Source organism: Pelodiscus sinensis, chromosome 4 (genome assembly GCF_049634645.1).
Source record: "Pelodiscus sinensis isolate JC-2024 chromosome 4, ASM4963464v1, whole genome shotgun sequence".
NCBI classification, from domain to species: domain Eukaryota; kingdom Metazoa; phylum Chordata; order Testudines; family Trionychidae; genus Pelodiscus; species Pelodiscus sinensis.
The window spans coordinates 59406388-59425112 of record NC_134714.1 but is presented as its reverse complement, the minus strand read 5'-3'; the positions used below and the strand labels follow the sequence as shown (position 1 = coordinate 59425112).

Below are 18725 nucleotides of genomic sequence, written 5' to 3'. Positions count from 1 at the left end.
GCACTAGGTATTGTTAATAGCAATCTTTTGTTAGGATAGCATGGGCATGGCCCCTACTTATAATTTGGTCACCTTCCTGCCATTAGGGCATAGTCATCAAATAAGGATGGAATTGAAGTGACACTTTAGAAAAATGTAGGAACTTACAGGTAAAACTTATGCAGTGCAAGGCCTTTCATTGTGTCAGTAATGAAAACCAATGGTGCTGCATAATACTATTAACTTGAATGATTACCCAGGTTGACATTTCACTGCTAAAATTGAGGAAAAGAGCTATTGTGAGGTTCAGGGAGAATTCTGGCTGTCAATATGACATGATTATATTGTAGATGGCACCTTGGTAAACCCAGGCGCTGATGTGCTAACAAGAGATTTTCCAACGCTTGATCTGCCTGAAAGACATGCCTAATTCTATGTAGTATGCTGGGAAATAGAGGTCACAGTAAATTACATCATCAAAGTAATTGGAGATCATCAACATTTAAAACCTATAGACGCTTATTAACAGAGAAGAATGAAGGAATGCATTGTACCCTGGCAATATTAGAGAAATTTCCCATATTTGCACTGCTACTAGAGACAGTACTGATGGGCACACTCCCATAGATTGGCCACCAATATTTATATTACCTCATCATCTAGATTTACTTTCAATAAAATTAAGATAATTGGTTAAACACTGGAATAAATTGCCTAGGGAGGTTGTAGAATCTCCACCTCTGGAGATATTTAAGAGCAGGTTAGACAGACATCTTTCAGGGATGATCTAGATGGTGCTTGGTCCTGCCGTGAGGACAGAAGACAGGACTCAACGACCTCACAAAGTCCCTACCAGTTCTAGCATTCTATGATTTAATGATGAAGATGCTGGCAGTTTAATTGCATTATACTCTTCTGCCATTACCACCAGTTCAGATCGACCAATGGTGGCAGTGCACTAGTGGAAAATATCACTAAAGTGGATAGTGTAAACAAAGCCTTTGAGCCTAGTATTCTGAGTCCACTGTTATCTGAACATATTCATTTACACAGTATAATGTAGAACTGAGTGAATAATTGGAAGACATTTTAATCCTAGAATCTGATGGATTACCAACTTTGAAATGTCTTCACTGAGGCATATCAGGATATTTCAGCACTACTGCAGAACAAGACTATACTGCAGGAATTTGTCCACAGAGTATAGGTAGCATGACTACTTTGGCTTCCAAGTTGTTAAACTTTGGGGTCAATTGTTGGCTTATGAGTCCAACATGACTCTAATATTATGTCCTCTTTGTGAGTGGTCCTCTTCATATCAGTGAGATATCATTTCTTATTCTACCCTAACCATAGATGGAAGATATTGAGTGCCAAAGCCTTGAGCCATGCTTTGAAAATGCAATGCAAAAAAAGTTTGCCTTCTAGAATGGGACTTTTTAGTAGCTGGGCCATGCAGGATTCAGCAAAACAACAGAAACACTTTTTTCTCTGTAATAATAAGTATAACAATAAAAGTTTACCATGGATTTAGTTGTTTATGTCAGTGCTTTATGCAGATTCTATTACCTCCTGTTTAATCATATACACATTAGGATGCAGAAATCATGATATGTAAACTTGTGAAGGACGCACATATGAGGGTTCAGGATTATATGCCTTTCTACACTACATACATGACAACACCATGTATGCATCTTCCAGAGGTATCTTTATTCTAAATTCTCAATAAAGTGTAAAAATAATAATAAATAAAATAATAACAACAACAATAATAATAAATAACTTCAATAACAACAATAATAATAATAGTTGGAGGAAGAGATCAGTTTGTGATGGTGAGGAAATTTATCCACAAACAGAGTTATTGTTGTACTAAGCTAAAATGTCCCTAGGTCTATGTTTGTTTGAAAAGAGCCTTTGGTGATTAAGCATTCATTTTAGAAGGGGGTTGGATCAAGCATCCAGTTGCATATTAATCTGATTAGTATCACTCATTGTCAATACTATACTAAGTGAAATAAGAGTTAGAGAAGCACTTTTAGTGGTTTGCACCACCATTAAAATTATGCTATCGTGGCTATTGCAATCTTTAATGTGATTGATCATCATTACCTTATGAGAGAGGGAATCAAAAATTCCCCAGAAAAGTTTCTCAGTCAAATGTAACTCTTCTTCAGCTGCAATGCCATAACTTCCTAATCCAGTAGGTAGACAGTAATATTTCCAACACTGCTCATAATGATTCGTTAGAAGCTATGTAGGTGAAAAAAACCAACAATTATGTAAAATCTGTCAATATTTCTGTTAAATAGTAAAACAAATTGATTAGTGAGGAGTTGAGCCCCTGTCATCTAAGAGAAAGAATAAGAACTACTTAGGTGCGTGGTGCCTCGCCTTGAAAGGCAGGGTTTAAAAAGGAGCAGCAGTGATGAGAATCTTCTCTTTACACAGACCAAAACTAAGACAGTACCTACACTCTTGTCTTCAGGTGGTAAAATACCAGGTTTGGACAACACCTCCTAAGGACATTACACTTGCCATCTCTTTTTTTAGGGGGCTGGGAAGGAATTTTTCCCTTACCTACATATTAGCTTGGGTGCAGTTGGGGTTTCGTTCACCTTCATCACAGTGGGTTTCAGGAAGGGCATTGTTCACATCTAGCATGATGTGCAGTAGGTTGTTGCAACTCATTATTTAAGTGTAGGGTGAATGTTCAGTGCAGGTACGTCATAAGAAAGGTATATAATGACTGGAGGAATGGCTTAATAAATTACTTAAAAACAGGTATTTATTAAGGGAATGAATGGGGGCAACTAGGACTCTTATGATTGGTATGGCCAAAAAAAAAAAAAAAAAAAAAGTTGGGGGAACTGGTAAAAACTCCTTGGGTAATTATGGGATAAACATGGGGGTTACCTGTATTGTACGCTGTTATTTGCCAGACAATTCTGAAATTAAAAAAATAAAAGTATTCCATGTCTGAACAAAAACTTACAATAGTCAAAGGCTTATATAGGGTGGGAATTCTAAAATTTCATTCAGAAAAAAACCAAAATAGTGTTTCATTTTGATTTTTCTAAAAAAATTAATGAAGCTCTCTGAGCTGCTTGGAAACCTAGCAGCTCTATTTCTAGGCTCCATTGTTTCTAGCAGAAGTTTTGGCAAAATTGACATGTTCCCTCGGTGCATGTCAATTTCATTTAATTGGCATTTTCTGTCACAGAATGCTCCACTGGAAAATTTCTAACCATCTCTACTTACTAGTTTTGTGATTGTTTCACTCTCTAATGAGGGAGGAGGGCAAGTAGGCTATTAAGGCCTGTAATTCTATGTTACTCAAAAATACTCCATCAAATCAAATAGTTTTTTTTCTAAAGCACTATATTGTGCCTTCCATTCTTTATATCACATGCACATATTTTAATCAACTACTACTTTCAATATCACATTATGTAGGCAATTGAAAAGATGACTATACAATTAACATATACTATACTATTGTCACAAGGGAAACATTTGACACTGTATTTGTCCATTATATTTAATACAATTTTATCACAATGCAAATAATTCACAAAGTTTAGGATTTTTTTTTCGTGTTGTTACCATTCCTCAAAAAAAAAAAAAAAAAAAAAACCAAACACTTGGGCTATGTCTATACTTGTGGCTTCTTGCGCACATACAGCCATTCTTGTGCAAGAATCTGCAGAGCGTCCACACTGCCTGCCCGCTCTTGAGCAAGTAAATTTACAGTGCGGCGTGGTAAGAGAGGATTTCTTGCGCAAGAGCTACTCTCTTTTTTAACAGGTGTAAGCCCTCTTGCGCAGGAGCTCTTGCGCAAGAGGGCAGTGTGGACGCTCACCAGGGATTTCTTGTGCAAGAAAGCCCTATGGCTAAAATGGCCATCAGAGCTTTCTTGCGCAAGAGAGTGTCCACACTGCCTTGGGTGCTCTTGCGCAAAAGCACAGCTCGCACGTGGCAGTGTGGACGTTTTCTTGAGCAAGACTTCTTGCACAAGAACACTTGAGCAAGAAGCTGCCAGTGTAGACAAAGCCTGGGTGATGACATGTTATTCTGAATAATATTTTCTTTTGAATTAACATGTAATAATTGGAGCAATATTTACCTTTAGTGGCATTTTACAGTATTGATTAAGTAAAGGCACATCAAAAACTAGACGTCGTAAAAGCTGCTGTAGCATAGAAGGACGCAAATGGCTGCAATTTAAAAAGAAAGTAATAATTGAATAATACACATATGTTTTAATGAAGTTACAATACCCAACTGGAATTCAAGTTACTCAATGAAGGTAATCAGTAAAACAAGGGATCACACTGTGCCTGGTCTATTCATGGGAGAATTTACTGTGACAAGATACACTGCTTTCACCCTCCCCTCCCCTCCCTCTGTGTAAGGTCTGGCCATAATCTAGCAGAAAGGATAGAACTGGATTTTTCAGAGTATTTCAAGGGTGTGCATACAGTGAAAAAACTATGCTAAATTAATAGAACATTTTTCTAAGAGTGAGGTAAGAGACTGCAGGGATATGAAATAGTCCTCCAGTGAATGTGGTGGAAGCCATATGTATTGAAACTGCTCTAGGGAATATGTTATAATTATCAGAAACAAATATGAACTGGAAGTGAGATTGACTAAATGAACTAACATATCTTTTCCATTTTTTTAAATTTCAATGGACCAAGTCCTAGAAATCAATTCATACCCTGAGTAAACAGATTGTTAGTTCTGGAAAATCACAGGGATGAGCAGCAAACATCATAGCCCATACATATAAGTATATAGTGCACAGATAAGCTGCTACTCATGTAAAAAAGAAATGTGGCTTGCTAATTATCACCCCTCCTACGAGTTTTTGCTTTGTGGATCCATGTACTGCATGGACCAACTGCTAATGCCAAACTATGCACATAACTCCCCGTTCCATGTTCAAATATGAATGTCAAAGCTGGCTAAAAAACAGGAATATTGTTAATGGAAAAGTTTACGTCATTTCCTCCTTCCCTCTCATTTTCAGTGATATTTGGAAATGGCACAATTTTGCCCACTAATTCTAGTGGTGAGTGAGGACCAGACTGTGTGATGTCCGGGAGAAGCAAAATTCCTCACATGGCACCCGAGTTTCCTGGCTTTCATCTCTTCACATGGAAATATGACATTTCCACTGCATTTGAGGCCTTAATTGGTTGTGATTCTGAAAAATATACTGTTCTTGAGATCTCCACTGTCACTATATTTTCCAAATATTAAAGCCACTGACTGTAATTTTTGTTAATAAGGTCTGATTCCGAGATCAAGAGAAGTATGTTTGCTGTCATATAAAAAAAACACCTTAAAAAAACAGAAAAATGACTGAATTTAATATTGGCAAATGTACTTTCACTGATTCAAGGAGAATTTTGTATTGTACTAGACAAAACTGAATATACACAATTCAAGTTAGTTGAGAAACTTCATCCACATGAAATGGGCAGGAAGCCCTAGCTGTGTTTAAAGACCAATGTTTAGGGACATAAAGCAACAATGCTGAAAGACATATTACTTCATAACCAAACTTAAATTTCATTATATTTGATCTTAAGAAGCTCTAAGAATAAATGGGAATAACCAGGGATCCACAGCCAATATCTTAAAAAAATCACATCATCTGCTAAACAATGCTTTGACTTCAAACAAAATAATAACAATAAAAACTCTGTGGTTTGTAGCAAAGCCAAATCATGTGTAAAGTATGATTCTCTAGTACAGTGTTTCTCAATCTGTTTTTAAAATAAAGTACCCCTTTTAAAAAAAAATAATTATAAGTATCGCCAGTACCTATAGTTTTTAGACACACAAAATGTTTTCTACCATTGCAACACATTTGTTTAAACAGCTTAATCATAGCTGGGCAAGCAATTAAATTTTTGGGTGTAAAATATACAAATATAATAAAGCGCTGTAAAACTTCAAACAAAAATTCAGTTTTCTCTAAATTTCAGTTGTGTTGACATACCCCCCAGACTTCTCTCGAGTACCTCGAATGGTACTTGAACCACTGGTTGAAAAACACTGCTCGGCTGTGTCTGCACTGGGCCACTTATTCCGGAAAATCAGCTGCTTTTCCGGAATAAGCTGCGAGCTGTCTACACTGGCCCTTGAATTTCCAGAAAAGCAATGATACTCTACTGTACAAAATCAGCCGCTATTCTGGAAAAACTATTCTGCTCCCGCTCGGGCATAAGTCCTTATTCCGGAACACTGTTCCGGAAAAGGGCCAGTGTAGACAGCCCAGTAGTCTTTTCCGGAAAAAAGCCCCGATCGCGAAAATGGCGATCAGGGCTCTTTTCTGGAAAAGCGTGTCTACATTGGCCACAGGGCTCTTTTCCGGAAAAGCGTGTCTACAAGGGCTTTTCCGGAAAAGCAGCTTGCCAATGTAGATGCTCCTTTTCAGGAAAAACTGAAAACGGAATAGTATTCCGTTTTAAGCAGTTCCGGAAATTCATGCCAGTGTAGACACAGCCCTCTAGTATAAAACAACTTAATCTTTTCTATCTTAAAATATTTTTAATTTATTTCCCAATAATTTACGGCATTTCACAATAAACTACATTCCCATTCTATATGATACAAAGAGAAGAAAATTACTTTATTACAACAAACATGCTTTATTTAATACCTAGTGCTAAAGAAAACAATTTACAGATGTGCATTATACTCACTGGCATACAGCAAGCAAGCAATCTTCAATAGTATCTCTTTGTGCTTTTGTAAGGGACCGTCCCTTGGATAATCTATATATTGTGTGAAGTGTTGAATCAATCAGAGAGGCATAATGCTCCGTTCCAGAAAAGAGAGGAGCACATCTTGTTAGCAATGGAAGCACAGATGAGCAAATGTATCTATTTAGTGCAAGAGCTGCCTCTGTGGTGCTCAGAGATACCTGTATAAAAGTAGTATATAGCTGTCAATGCCATCTGGAATTACAATTTGTTAAGTAAAAATGCTCTAAAATAAACACCATGTTACATTTCTCAGAGTGTCTCAATAACATTTATGATGTAGAGAAGTGTTAAATGTCAGCCTGTACTGTGGCTAGTGATGGGCTTCCTCCCATTGGCACGGCACAGCTATATGCACCATCTTACAGAGGCGCAGCTGCACTGGTACAGTGGAGCTGCTGTATACATAGCCGTAGGTATCTTGGATACCTTTAGGTTAGATTAGATTACATAAATCAACTACTTTGGTATAAATGAGACCATCAACTAAGACAAAAACTCAGGTGTTTTGCTCCTTATGTTTTAGCTCATAAAGCAGTTTTAAGTATTACTGAAAAAAATAGTTTACATCTTTGTAACTTTGATTATTATGCGCATGCACACACACGCACATGTAGTTTATTACAAAGAAATATGTATATGCTCCTACTCTGTATAAGGGTGCATATAGATTACTTTGAACTTCTTTAGAGAGGAATGACTTCATTCTATATTTACAGATTTTTAAAGTGAACTGTTAATTTGGGATAAACCATATGTACATATGGAATAACACAAAGGTGTGTAAGACTAATGAGGCCAAAAGTATTTGGATCTTTTTATGCAATTGCAAAATATTTTTCCTACCCTGGGCTCACCAAAAGAATGCAATTCAGAGAAAAAACATGAGTGGTGGTTTCTGCTGGTCACTATACCCTGTGGCAAGCTGCTAAGGTTATGCTACCTCATAACTTCCACTCCACTGCTTATGTGAATCGAGTTCACTGCTAGAAAATTCTTATCAGCTTTCCAGGCTTTTGTAGTCTTAGGCTGCAAAGAAAACTTTTAAAATGAAAACCACATGGTATTAGGAAATGTATCCCGAGTTGCAAGAAGCTCTAACTTATAAGACTAGAATTATTTTTCTGAAAAGTTAAATGCAACATGTGATATAGATGCATGGATGGACCAAGGCTTTCCTGTAAACTGAATCTTACCTTTCTAAATCTATATATAAATGGAATAACATGCATTTCAGTTCAACACAGTAGCTACCATCAGTGTTCCCCCTGTGAGATGTATGCTTATGTGGGCACTCAGGAGAGATTCAAATTCCACACAGCTGATTAGCAGAGCACGCAGAGCTAGGCTTTTTGTTTCTATTTGTGCTGCACATTTGATGCCTTGGTACACATAAAAATATTCCACACACAGATGGAAAGTATTACAGGAAACATAGGCTACCATTATCTGAATATTAAAAACATTAAGATGAAGGACCTTGAATATTTTTACTTTGTTTTTCTTATTCTTTTTTATACTAATCACAGTTTGATTTATTGATATGGAGCTTTAGTGATAGGACAATCCTTCAGCCCTTACTTAAGTGAACTGTCCTGTGTAAGAACTATCTTGTAATGGTCATTAGCTAATTACCAAAAAAGAGTCAGCCATCCAGCACTTTTATTAACATATGAGTTTAAAACTATAACCTACATAAAAAATGTAATAATATCAAGAGCTCTAAAAGTTCTGTGGCACCTTAAAGACTAATAGATATATTTGGGCATAAGCTTTTGTGGTGCCACAGGACTTGTTTTTGAAAATACAGACTAACATGGCTATCCCTCTGAGATTTGACAAAAGCTCTTGTTATTTTAATTACTGCAACATTATTATTACTTCTAATTATACACTTGGATTTCATATCAAACTCTACATACAGTTTCAAGTGCACATATATATTCACAGAAACTATCAAGATTTGAAGTTTTCCCGCTAGTTCCAGAAACCATACTTTTCCCTTTGTGCTTCAGTTAGCTCATTATTATTTTATCCAACCATAATAATTGACAAAATAAGTGTTTTTAGTTTATACAACTTGTAAATTATTAGCTAATATTTTTCTTGGGCCATTCTCACATTTCTGGAAGCTTAAATTATTATTTAAAAAAAACTGTCAAATGTAAAATCCTGACCCTACTGAAGTCGGGAGTTTTTCCATTGACTCCAATAGGTCTAGGATTTCCCCCCCAGGTACAGTAAAACTCCAGTTGTCCGGCATCCAATAGTCCAGCACCATCTGGAACCCGGAGGTGCTCCGGGCAGCCGGACAATTGGAGCTGCTCTGCCCTGGGCTTCCCGGAGTCAGCCACTGGTCAGTTTCAGCAGCGGCTGACTTGGGGAAGGCTGGGGCAGAGCAGCTGGGATGCTGCCGGGTTGGCCCCGCAGCGCCGAGGGGCGCATTCCCCCCACTCCACCCAAGACCCCTCATAGCCCTCCCTTCCAATGGTCCGGCACATTTGATAATCAGGCACCCCCTGGGTCCTAAAGGTGCTGGATTATCCGAAGTTTACTGTATATGTACTTATGTTGCAAGAAAAATACTACCTTCTGTGTTTACTTTTGCTCAAAAGACTAATAAAGGTAAGAAGAAAGCAGATAAAAATTACATATGTTTTGAAAGTGGGAGAATCCACAGTCTGTTTAACCCTCTGTCTAGTCATAACAAAAGCTATTTAATGTGTTACAAACTAGTACAGATATACAGATCTAGCCATTCACTCTCTGTCTCTCTCTCTCCCTGTGAGTAGGCCAAGTCCTGATGTTCTTAATTAATTTTTATTCAGTCTTTGTTAATCTAACTGGGTGAAAAGTAAAAAAATTATCCATGAATACAATGGCATTCTAGGCATTTTTGTGCATCTAAACATTCTCTTCCCTCCACAGTTCTCCACATCTATAGTTATTTATGTGAATACAGAAATAAATCTTTACATTGTGTTCATTATGCATATTAATAAATTAATAATCTACAAATTAAGTATTGTCCACTATTGTATTCAGTTCCTCGGAGAGCTTATCAACTCTAAAAGGCAATCTCAGTGGAATAGTAGTAATGACACAACTGGAAATCAATTGTGTCAGTGACTGTCTCATCTTCTCAACAATATATAGTTCTTAAAAACAACTGAAATAATATTAAGCATTTTAAGTGAGTTAAATCACTACATGATAATCTTAAAACCCCACCCTATGCTCTACTTCATATGCATCTGATTCAGGTATAAATGCTGCCAAATCATAACTTTCTATTCACACCAGTCATAATTTTAAATTTTGAACCAATGTCAATGACCAAATTAGGTACAAGACAGGGGAGAATGAGGCTCTTAATGTGTGGTATTACATAAGGGGTCAGAAAGGCTATTATTGGATATGGGCATTATGACTTTTATACAAAAAGGAAGACTCATATACAATATTTTAAATTACTCTTATTTTAGATTAAGTACCACTTTTTGGTAACATCAGGTGTATTTTTTTAGATTATGCAAAATAACAACAACAAAAAAGTTGCATCTCCAGGGGAAATATAGTGTCTTCTATGATAGTCCAAACTGATAAAAAAAAAGAGATGCCTATTTCTATATAGAGAGAAGAATCCTTATGAATGTAGAAGCATCTGACGAAGTGGGTCTTTGCCTACGAAAGCTTATGCTCCTACACTTCAGTTAGTCTATAAGGTGCCACAGGACTCCTCGTCGCTTTTGCAGATTCAGACTAACACGGCTACCCCTCTGATACTATGAATGTAGAGGCTCAGAGACTGATCTTTTGAGACACTCAGAGGAATTAGATTCATGATATTTTCGGACTGAATGGTAATAAGAAGTACTAGAAAGCTCGACAGAATGTTTCTCATCATAATATTTCCAGACCAAAATTGAAAACCTAAGAAATTTGAATATTAATTGTGATTGTGGTTGACCGGATTATAAAACTGAAAAACTGAAACATCTGCTATGACACACAAAAGATGCTTTGGTCAAGTTGAAAAAGATTTGCACAGGGGAATTTGGCAGCTGAGTAAAGATAGGCTGACCAATCCTCTGTTTCATACCCTCTGTCAATCATCACTGCTGCTTCTCCACTAGTGTAAATTTACTTTCTGTGGATTTGATTTTTATGCAGAGACCCTCCAGCACCTGCATAAGGATTTCAAGTAATTCTGAGTGCCTGAGGAAAACATGAGCCTTCTCCAGTTTTTCATAGCCCATCCCGAACTAACAGTACCCTTAAAAGGAAAACGATAAATTATTTTCTCAGATATGTGAGCAGAGTTCCTATGAATCTGAAGTTGTAGTCTGGCCCAAGTTTATCACGTTTTTCATATTATTTAAATTTCTAATCCCTTCAGATTTTACTATATAAATTTTAAGTAGTGTGGTTACTCTCTGAGAGTTTTCTAAGTAAAACAAGCATATTCATACTAACTGTAATTTATTTTTAATATATTCTCGTATTGACATTCCTGGCTTTTTTTGTTGCATAATTCTTATGAGCTCTTTATACTAGATTTCTTTAGGATTTTTGGTCCCTTAATACTAGTATTGAACATTTTTTATTCTGTTAATATATCTGTAATTACATTATTATTGTGTGCTGACATTAGTAAGTATTGTGAGAAATCTTATTTATTATTTTTCCTTTTCTATGCACTAACTAAAATGCTATATTTTATAACTCTGATGTAGCCAGTATCCTTAACCAATATTCCTGATTCTCACTAACAAAATACTTACTGTATCCAGAGAGGCAGATGCTCTTAAGTCTTGTAAAAATCCAACCTCCAGTAGGTGGAGGAGGAAGCTTTGGTCCTTAATACCATAGACACGGTCCAAAAACAGCACCATGGGTGCTTTATGGTCAGGACAGAAACTTGCAGACATGTCTGGCTCAGTGACTGTACCATCTAAAAAAAATAGTATTTAATTTCTATTTCCAAAAAAATGCAGCTCAGCTCAAAATCTCCTAACAATTTTCCATTTTCAAAAAATTCTAATGTACAATCATAAATTAAAATCATAGGATCAAATTAATCAACGAACTAGGCAACTGCAACTCCAGTAAGTTCAATGGTATAGCATGCATACTTGTATACACAGTGAAATTGCCTTGTCTCTTATTCTAAGCAACTAACATGTATGTTCTTAAAAATAAACAATTTTGGAAAAAGAGATAGTGACAGGCACTGCAGAATGATTAGAAATTGTAAAAGGCAATCAGAATATATTTATACAGTCACAGCCCTAGTACAAACATATAAAGATGCTCTTGCTTTTTTTTTTATAGCCCCCTTCTACCTCCTTTGATAGGAGGGCAGGGGGCCCTAGCCATCGGATAGAGGGAATAACTGGATGACTTGCACTGAACAATTTTTTGAGAGGTACTCCCAGAAATTTTATGTGAATTAACTAAATATTTGCCTTCCTATCTTCTAGCCTGGCCAGAAAATATAGCCCACGGCTCCCCTACTGTACATGGGCACGACTTCTCTGATTTAGGTGGAGTTGCTCTCACAATAGAGTTTAATTTAGCCAAAGTCTAAATTATAGAAACTATAACAAAAATTTTCTGTATATCTATTTAAACACTTTAGAAAAGTTTTCATTGTAGTAAATTGCATTTACCTTTGTTAACTGTTGATAGTTTTAGTGGTATACTTATAATGCCAACCAAGTCTTCTGTTGGCACAAGAGAACGAAGGATTGATCTTATTCGAATAGCTTCTCCTTTTCCAGTTTGGATAAGCTGTTGAAACATGATCATACATATAAAATAAAACATTTAGTTAATTGTTGGGACATCAGAAAAGCAGTGACAAAACCTCATTGACTAAAATATTATTGCTGAGGATATTGTTTGTTTTGTAAATGCCCGTCTCCTAGCATGTAAAAAGGAAGGTTCCAGGTTCCAATGATTCCACACTTCTTGACTTTCCCAATTTTAATGAGTACCTGAAATCATAGGGTTAAGGTAGATATACTAAAGCTAGCTTTTATCTCACTAGCTTGGGTATCAGATCAGTAAAGCCACAGCAGCATAGGCTGCGACATGAGATAGCCATATAATTATCCAAAGTTCCAGGCAGGCTTGTACAGTTACTAGAGCTATAGCTTACTGCTATTGCTTCACTGCTCTGGTACCTGAGAGCAACTTACCCAGGGTACAATACAGATTAGGAGTGACACAAATACTCATTATCTCCAACACAGGGTGCCCTTTACATTGCTTTGCTGCTGTAGCTTCCAGTCTGGATTGCTCAGAAATAGTCTCTGCATGCAAGTTACTCCCTGTTATGTCTGGGTGTGTATGGCAGCTTGCCAGCCCATTGCTCCTTGTTCTATTCTCAGAGGTTAAGAGAATAATTTTTCTCCCTCTTTGTAATAACCTTTAATGTACTTGAAAACTATTATCATATCCCCTCTCAGTCTTCTCTTCCTTCATAACTCATGTTTTCCAAACATTTAATCATTTGTGTAGCTCTTCTTTGGACTTTCTCCAATTTTTCCGTATCTTCTCTGAAATTTTGCACCCATAATTGGACATAATACTTCAGCTGAGGCTTAATCAGAGCAGAATAGTGTGGGGAAAACAGTTGTCTACCTTTTGTAACTATTATTCTTTGAAATGTGTTGCTCTGATCCATTCTAATAAATGTGAGTGCCATGTGCATAATCAGAGAATTTTTCTTCGCAGTATTTATCAAGTTGGCTTTGGAGACTGCGGCGTGGTGCCTTCATAGAGCAAATTATGGGACACTGACGACCATCCATCCTTTCAGTTCCATATTGCCCAAATAAACCAATAGAGGAGAAGTGGGTTGGATTTGAAATGGACACGAGTAACATATCTCAAAGAACAAGTTACAAAAGTTAGATAACTATTTTTTCTTCAAGTGATTGCTTATGTGCATCCCAAAAGGTGATTCATCAGCAGTTTCCATGGAAGAGGAGAGGGAATTCACCTGGTTGCTGCCTGTAAGACTTCCCCACCAAAGGCTGCATCATCTCATGCCTGTTGGGTAATGGCGTAGTGAGCTGAAGGTATAAATGGATGACCATGTAGCTGCCCTGCAGCTGTCCTAGATAGGGATCTGCACAATGAACACTTGTGGAATGGGTTGTCAACACTGGTGCTGGGACCTTGACTAGGTTGTAGCAGACCCTGATGCAGAATGTGACTCATGATCAGGGATCGACAAATAATACAATCTACTCGCCGATGGCGAGTAGTTTGTAACCCGGAAGAGCTGGGTTCGGGCGATCTGCACATGCGCAGATCGCTGGACAGTGTGGCTGGCGAGCGGGGCTCACCGTGATTCAGCGAGCCCTGCTCATGATGATAGTAGCTAGACCAAGATGGGGAAGCTGTTCATTCTCTCTGCTATTGCAATAAAGAGTTACATTGATTTATGGAGTGGTCTTATGAATTCCATGTAAAATAGGAGAGCATGCTTGACATCCAGGGAATAGAGGGCCCTCTCCCTATAATTGGTGTGGGGTTTCAGAAAGAAAACCAGCAAAAGATGTCTTGGCTTATACAGAAGTGTGAGACCAACATAAGCAAGAATGCTGGGTGACAGCATAGCTGCACCTTATCTTTATAAAAGACAATGTGTAGTGGTTCAGAGATGAAGGCTCAGAGCTCAGAAATTTGTTGAGATGAGGTTATGGCCACAGGAAGGCCATCTTTCAAGAGATGTAAGACAGAGGACAGCTAATCAGGGGCTCAAACTGGGGTCCCATGAGCTTAGAGGGGACCAGGTCCAGGTCTCATGGGTGAAGTAAGCATTTGACTTGGGGATATTGCCTGTTCTGACCCTTGAGGAACTGTCCTACCATGGGGTTTCCACAGACAGACAGCCTATGGGTGAAACATATAGATGGCTGCAAGGTAGACTCTTATGGACAAGATGGAGGTCGTGATATTTTAGGTGCATGGTGGTGTCAATGACTGTGGGAATAGGGGCTTGCTGCAGGTGGAAGACAGGTTGTATTGACCAAAGGGAGAAACATTTCCACTTAGCCATACATTACCCAACTGGAGGGCTTGTGGCTACCTAGGAAGACTTTGCAGATCAAGTCTGAACACTGCTTAAGTTGAGTTAACCATGGAGTTTCCACCCCATGAGATGGAGGGACTCCAGGCTAGGATGCTGACGATAGCCATAGTCCTGGGTGATAAGATCCAAAGCGGGGGGTGGGGAGGCAACAGCCTGTCCACCATCAGGTTCAGTAGCATGGTGATCCAGTGCTGCCTGGGTCATGCTGGAGTTAGTAGGATGAGTGATGCTTTGTCCTACTGGATCTTGAGGAAGACCCCGTGTATGAGAGAGAAGGGCAGGAAGATATACAATAAGTGTCTCAACCAGGACAGGTGAAACATTTGTGCTAGGGATTCCTGGCTGTGATTTTGGAAGGAGCAGAACAGGTGGCACTTCCAGTTGCTCCTTGCTGCAAAGGGGTCTGCATGGGGATGACCCCATCTGTGGCAGATGGACAGAGCAATATCCACTTGGTGTGATCATTTGTGGGTGAGCAGCTGAAACTGTCCTCTAGGTTCTTCTGCGCTCCCAATAGGTATAATGCCTGTAGGTGGATGTGATGAGATATATAGACACCCCAAAGGAAAAGGGCCTCTTGGCACATGGGAGAGGAGTGAGCATCACCATCTGTTTATATAATACACTGTTGCTGTGTTCTCTGTTTGAACAGAGATGCATTGGCTCTGAAGCTGGGTCTGAATCGTCTGACAGGTGAGGTGCACAGCTGGAAGTTCCCTGATGTTGGTAGGCAGTGAAGGTTCAGATTGGGACCACAATTCCTATGCCCTGGAAATGCGTAGGTGCACTCTCCATCCAGTTCCTGATGCATCTGTGGTGATGGTGAACATTGGATGAAGCATGTGAAGGGGCACCCCTGCCCAGACTACCTAGAACTTCAATCACCAGGTCAGAGATTTGAGGAGGGTAGCCACTGAATGAGTGCTGGCCACTGAATGGGTGCTTGCCCAGTTATAGCCAGGCTGGCATTGGTGCTGGCACATCCTGTGGGCTATGGCACCAGAAGCAGTACTGTGATCAGGAGTCGTACCAGCTGCACCTACATGATGACTATTCCTCATCCGAATCTGATGAATACTTGGAGTCTGACCATGGAAGAGCTAAAGCCGATGGTTTTAGAGAGGAGAATCACAGTGACGATGAACAATTCCACATCACCACTGGTTTTCCCTGATGCTGGACTGCCCACCCTGCGGAGGGTGCTGAGGAGGCCACTGTGTGACAGTGCCAATACCAAAGGTGGCATCCATGCAGTCACCTGCCAAGTCAGGGATTGTGCCGTCCTGGTGATAAGATCCCTGGCAGCCTCAAAGTTATTGGGTGTGGAGGGAAGGTCTAATTCCTCCTCCTACTCCTCCTTGCCAGATGAAACAAACAGCACCAGTCTCGATGATCCACAATATGGGGCCAGAGTTAAAGGTGTGGGAATGGTGCCACATACTCGAACCTGCCTGTGGCAGGGAGTGGTGACAATGTTCCCTTGAGGCATCATTCCACAGCACCGAGGGGTCCCACTCTGAGGCCAACTCCTGCGGTGCTTGTAGTAGAATAGCTGTCTCCATTAGTAAGAGCCTCAGGCAATGGTCCTGCTCTTTCTTACTCATAGGTCTAAAGATCTTGCAAATACTGTACATATTAGTTTGATGGCCCTTTTCAAGGTACTCGAGGCATGAAGAGTGTGGCTCAATCTTGGATATAGCTTTTCTTCAGCTCTCAAGATTTAAAACCCTTCAGACGGCAGAATGCCCCAGTCTGGAAAGCTGTAAATGAGGAGGCGGGAACTCCACAGGCTAACTAACTTTACCTATACAAGTATAAAATGAACTATAGAGTTCATGAAGGCATCATGCCAGAGAGGTCCACAACAGACCCGATGGGTACTGCTAAGGGAAAATACAGTCATGCACACGGCATGTGCATTCCCCTATTGGAATTTACATGAGCAATCACTCAAAGAAGAACTACTTCTCATATCTTGCTTACAACACTCCTGTTTAAACATCTCAGAATGATGTTTGCATTTTTTTGCAACAGTGTTACACTGTTGATTCATATTTCCCTTGTACTATGACCCTACAGAACCCTTTCTATAGTACTCCTTCCTAGGTATTCATTTCCCATTTTGTATGCATGCAACTGATTAGGTGCATAATTATTATTGACTTTCAATGGCAACTGATGTCCATTTGTCATATATACCTATGAAAATCTTCCCGGGTATGTCTACACTACCCCGCTAGTTCGAACTCGTGGGGTAATGTAGGCATACCGCACTTGCAAATGAAGCCCGGGATTTGAATTTCCTGGGCTTCATTTGCATAAGCCGGGCGCTGCCATTTTTAAATCCCGGCTAGTTCGAACCCTAATCCGAACTAGCTACTCCATGCCGCATGTAGCTGCGCGGCACGGGGTTCGAACTAGCCGGGATTTAAAAATGGCGGCGCCCGGTTTATGCAAATGAAGCCCGGGAAATTCAAATCCCGGGCTTCATTTGCAAGTGCGGTATGCCTACATTACCCCGTGAGTTCGAACTAGCGGGGTAGTGTAGACATACCCTCCCAGAATGTTTATTTCTTTGAACTTATTTTTGTTTAGGTTTTATATTTAGACTATTCAAAACATCCAAACTGATCTTTCTCAAACTTTTCAAAAGTTATCTTTGGCCTCAGATCACATAGGAGAAATTTTATGTTCTAAGAAATAGTTAAGAAAGTTATGAGCAAATGAAAAAAGAGAGCTAGAATTTAAAAAATATTTATTAATTTACGATAGAGTAAAATTTACAGTGTAATATACATTACAAATATAACATATTTTCTCCGACTGAGATGTTTTTTTAATCTAGCATCAATATCAGTACAATTTTGAAAATTACTCATTGCTGTTTTAAATTAAATGCAGACAAGCTAATTTTTGAGTAGCCACAAAATCATCAGATTTTTTGTTAGCAGCTCCTGAAAGGTATGCTACAGGACAATACAACTAATGCAGTAAAACCAATTAGTAAGTGGTCAGATAAATTGTTAGTAGCTTGTTTTTATCAAAGTTTGTTTTTATCAAAGAATAGTGAATTCTATTGATTAAGTGTAAAAGTTATGGGTTTTTAAATGTCTTCTATATTCTACTTTTATCCCGCTGACTCACTCTTTATTGTCAACTCTGTACATTTACATTAAATCAAATCATTAGAGATCGAGAAGAGTATTCAGAACATCTATGATTTCTTTTCTATCCTACTTATAAACATCAGCATCAACTCCCTCACCAAATTTGGGGAGGCAGTGCTGCCTAGTGGATAGATCACTGCATTGTAAGACCTGTAAAGTGAAATTTTAAATTCTCTGGCTACGTCTACACTGCAAGGTTTTTGCGCAAGAAGTCTTTTGTGGAAGAATTCTTGCACAAAAAACACGTCCACATCTCAAAGCGCATCACAAAAGTGATGTGCTTTTGCGCAAGAGAGCGTCCACACTGCATGAATGCTCTTGCGCAAGAAAGCTCTGATGGCCATTTACAGAATGGCCATCAGAGCACCTGTGCTTTTTCCCCCTGGAGCGTCCACACTTGCCCTTTTCGCAACTGCTGTAGCGCAAAAGGGAGTTATGCCTCGTAGAAGGAGGTTTACCTACACTGGCAAAAGCCCTCTGTTCTGCCGTTTTACTGCTGATTTACTTGTGCAAAAGTGCATTTGAGGTGTGGACACTCTACAGGGTTTTGCGCAAAAATGACCATTTTTGTGCAAAAACCTTGCAGTGTAGACATAGCCCAAGATGTCAATTGCAAAACTCTCATTGACTTCAATGGAACCTAGATTTTGGCCCTGGGTTCTACCTCACAGCTCTGTTTCCCCTTCCATC

At 38.9% G+C, this 18725-nt stretch overlaps 1 protein-coding gene across 20 annotated transcripts in view; it reads right to left on the bottom strand.

Annotated features, from left to right (window-relative positions):
* Positions 1–18725, bottom strand: part of RYR3 (ryanodine receptor 3) — a 527532-nt gene that overhangs the window by 161580 nt on the left and 347227 nt on the right. For all 20 annotated transcript variants that reach the window (XM_025189447.2, XM_075927046.1, XM_075927052.1 and 17 more), the window contains 5 exons: positions 12434–12554; positions 11546–11715; positions 6702–6922; positions 4109–4199; positions 2095–2235 (listed from right to left, as the gene is read on the bottom strand). In XM_025189447.2, coding sequence (XP_025045232.1) covers positions 2095–2235; positions 4109–4199; positions 6702–6922; positions 11546–11715; positions 12434–12554 — 744 coding nt within the window. The remainder of the gene's footprint in view (positions 1–2094; positions 2236–4108; positions 4200–6701; positions 6923–11545; positions 11716–12433; positions 12555–18725) is intronic.